Genomic DNA, 3,155 nt, shown 5'->3' on the forward strand with positions numbered 1-3,155 from the left:
AGGCTCTTTTGTTTTTGTACCATGATGAGCCCAAGTGGAATGAATGTTTGTGAGATTTTGTGAAATTTTTGGTGTATTGTTGATGCTTGTACCAAGACGAAATAAAATGATCATTTGGCTCTTGATTTGAAATTACAAAAATGGATAAATTTTATCAAGGGACTTTCAAAACAATTATTAGCCTCTACGTATTTTTGAAGTCTGTCAATGATCTCGCTTGAGTGGATTGCATTTCACTCGAGCAAATTGCTTTTCATTTCAGCGAACTATTCGAAAAATCTGATGAAAACTAATGCAAAATGTTTGCTTCTCCTCGCCTATAATTTTCCTCAAACAATCACTTTGCTTGAGCAAAATATTAAGAAATAGTCTTATTTATTGAGTTTATTCTTCAGTCTTCTACTTATAAAATGAGATTAACATATATATATATATATATACATAAAAGGGTAGATTGCAAATTGCCATTTTAAACTTTAAGGTGTTTGGATTTTACACTCTAATGTTTCAGAATTTGAATTTTAACCTTTAAATTTTATAAGCATTTGAATTTTACTCTTTAAAGTTTGGGAATATTTGAATTTTGCACCCTAAAATTTTAGAATTTGGAGATGTAAAATTCAAAAACTCCCAAACTTTAGGTGGTAAATTTTAAATTCTAAAACGTTAGGGTGTAAAATTTAAACACTACTTCAAAGAGTAAATTCTAAATTTTGAAACTTCAGGGTATAAAATCCAAATAACCATAAACTTTAGTTATGTAATCTGCAATTTATTCTATATAAGATAAGTTTAACTTGTTTTAACACGAAAGTTATCCCCAAGATTTTTTTCCACACAAGAACTTGTACCAAGCTTGTTTTTGCATTAATAATTCCACCTCTTATTTTGCAAGAAAAAAAAAATTAATTTGAAGGTATAATATTTTTGTATGAAATAAGCCTGACTTGTTTTACGATATTTATGTATTTATATAAAACACAATTAATCACTAGGTTGTAATATTCATTTTCAATTTAGATTGATTACATTAAAAACAATAACTCCACTCCTATTGAATTCTATCTATTGATTTAATGTTATAGACCTATAAATTTTTATTGGTTACACCATATCATATTTCTAATCATAATTAAGTTAAAATTCCCTAAATACTTTCTAGAAGAATCCACAATTATGTATCTAGCAACTTTCTGGGATTCTAACCATCATTTTTATCCATAGTTAATGCAATGGTACTCTTATTTATAAATTTTTATTGGTTACACCATATCATATTTCTACTCAAAATTAAGTTAAAATTCCCTAAATACTTTCTAGAAGAATCCACAATTATGTATTTAGCAACTTTCTGGGATTCTAACCATCATTTTTATCCATAGTTAATGCAATGATCCTCTTAATTGCAATTTGTTGTTTTGCAATGCACAATGCTATAACTTCACAAAAATTGTCTTACCCAAACCACAATGATAGGAGTTGAAAATGAATTCCCCAGTCAGAAGTCACAATGTCATTTGAAAATTCAACCTTCATTGCGAAGTCATCTCACTTTGCTATATTTTCATTGCCAAAGGCTATGGGAATTTTCTTGGTTACGTAATAGACATCTTCACATAAACTTAAATAAGTAGGTAACACCTTTAGAATCATCCACTGAAAAAATAAAAATAGAGAAATACATATGATTTTTTATATTTAAAAAAAAATTAAAAAAAAAAAGAAGAAAGAAGAAGAAGAAAGAGCCTCTTAATACTCATATAGCGCATGTAAAGAGACTAGTCTTATTAAAATTCTTTCTACAAGCACCAAATAATTCATGGAAAATTTCACATAGCCTCACAAACATTAATTTTAAGAGCATTTAGACTTTCCATTTTATTCTTCATTGTGGATACATACAAAAGCCTGCATTCAAAGCGGTGTAGCCTCCGTCTACGAGAAGATTATGTCCACTCACATATTTTGAGTCATCACTTGCAAGAAAGAGTGCAGCATCAGCAATATCCTCTGGCGTGACATTCTTACCCTTGAGGTTGGAATAAATAGTAGGAGGAACGCCGTTTGCATCTGGTTCAAAGATATCCGCTGCCGCAGGTGTAGGAACCACATAGGGTGACACACAATTCACACGAATGCCATATTTTCCAAGCTCCACTGCTGTATTTTTTACCAATCCATGCACACCATGTTTTGCACTTGTGTAGCCATGCGATAAAGCCCCTCCTATGACTGAGCATATGCTAGCAGTATTGATTATACAGCCTTTGCGAGCCGGGATCATCACACGGGCTGCATGTTTGGTACCAAGGAAAGGACCTAACAGGTTGACTTTAATCACTTGCTCAAAATCATCTTGGGTGTTGTCAAGAATGCTGGTTTTTTTTACCCCAATTATACCAGCATTGTTGTACATAATGTCTAATTTACCGTACGTGGAAACAGCACAATTAACAGCATTTTCCACATCAGTTTCCTTGGTGACATCACAATGTACGAAGGTTGTACATTCAGGATTTAGTTCTTTGCACAGAGAGTGACCCATTTCATCTTGCAAGTCTGCAATTACAACTTTAGCTCCATTTTTGGAGAATAGTCTTGCAGTGGACGCACCAATGCCACTAGCCCCACCGGTAATTAGTGCCACTTTTCCTTCTAGCCTGTCATATTTTTACATGATATTATCCCTCAATTTTATTAGTCAACAATTTGGATACTGCAGATAGTTTGTAAAGATTATGTAGTAAAATTTGTATCATACCTAACATTACTCATACAAAAATTTTTTAGTCAGAGATAAAGGACTCTTTTCAATGAATATTGTTCTTTAACAAATTAAACATATAGAGGCAAGATAGCTAAATTTTTTTATACCTTCTTGCTTCAGGTGGGAGTAATGAGGAACTTCCCATGGTCGATTCGATGGAATTAGAATATGTGTTGGAAAAATGAAAATGAATCCCAAAGACTATCACTAAATTGCTTTGTGATCTCTCCTCTAACGTAACTAACTTATATAGAGGCAACATCACACCCCCTGCATTCCCAAGTTTGACATAATAGCACTGTTTGTTTACTACAAATAGCATTGCATCCCACAAGAACAGGTTCACGTTAAGTTAGACTAATTTGGGCCATTTATTTGACAAATTCTA

At 32.2% G+C, this 3,155-nt stretch overlaps 1 protein-coding gene across 1 annotated transcript; it reads right to left on the reverse strand.

Annotated features, from left to right (window-relative positions):
* Positions 1 to 1,885: 1,885 nt before the first annotated feature.
* On the reverse strand, positions 1,886 to 2,927 carry LOC142633715 (borneol dehydrogenase, mitochondrial-like). The gene is made up of 2 exons (XM_075807956.1): positions 2,875 to 2,927; positions 1,886 to 2,660 (listed from the first exon to the last, which is right to left on the reverse strand). Exons 1-2 carry the CDS (start codon positions 2,910 to 2,912, stop codon positions 1,886 to 1,888), a joined length of 813 nt encoding a protein of 270 aa, XP_075664071.1. The 5' UTR covers positions 2,913 to 2,927.
* Positions 2,928 to 3,155: the final 228 nt, after the last annotated feature.

The sequence above is a fragment of the Castanea sativa genome, chromosome 5 (assembly GCF_040712315.1).
Source record: "Castanea sativa cultivar Marrone di Chiusa Pesio chromosome 5, ASM4071231v1".
Taxonomy (NCBI): domain Eukaryota; kingdom Viridiplantae; phylum Streptophyta; class Magnoliopsida; order Fagales; family Fagaceae; genus Castanea; species Castanea sativa.

Coding starts and splice junctions, on each gene's coding strand:
- LOC142633715 (XM_075807956.1), bottom strand. CDS start 2,912: ATGGGAAGTTCCTCATTACTCCCACCTGAAGCAAGAAG. Junction 2,661..2,874: donor CTCCCACCTGAAGCAAGAAG/GTATAAAAAAAT, acceptor AAAATATGACAG/GCTAGAAGGAAAAGTGGCAC.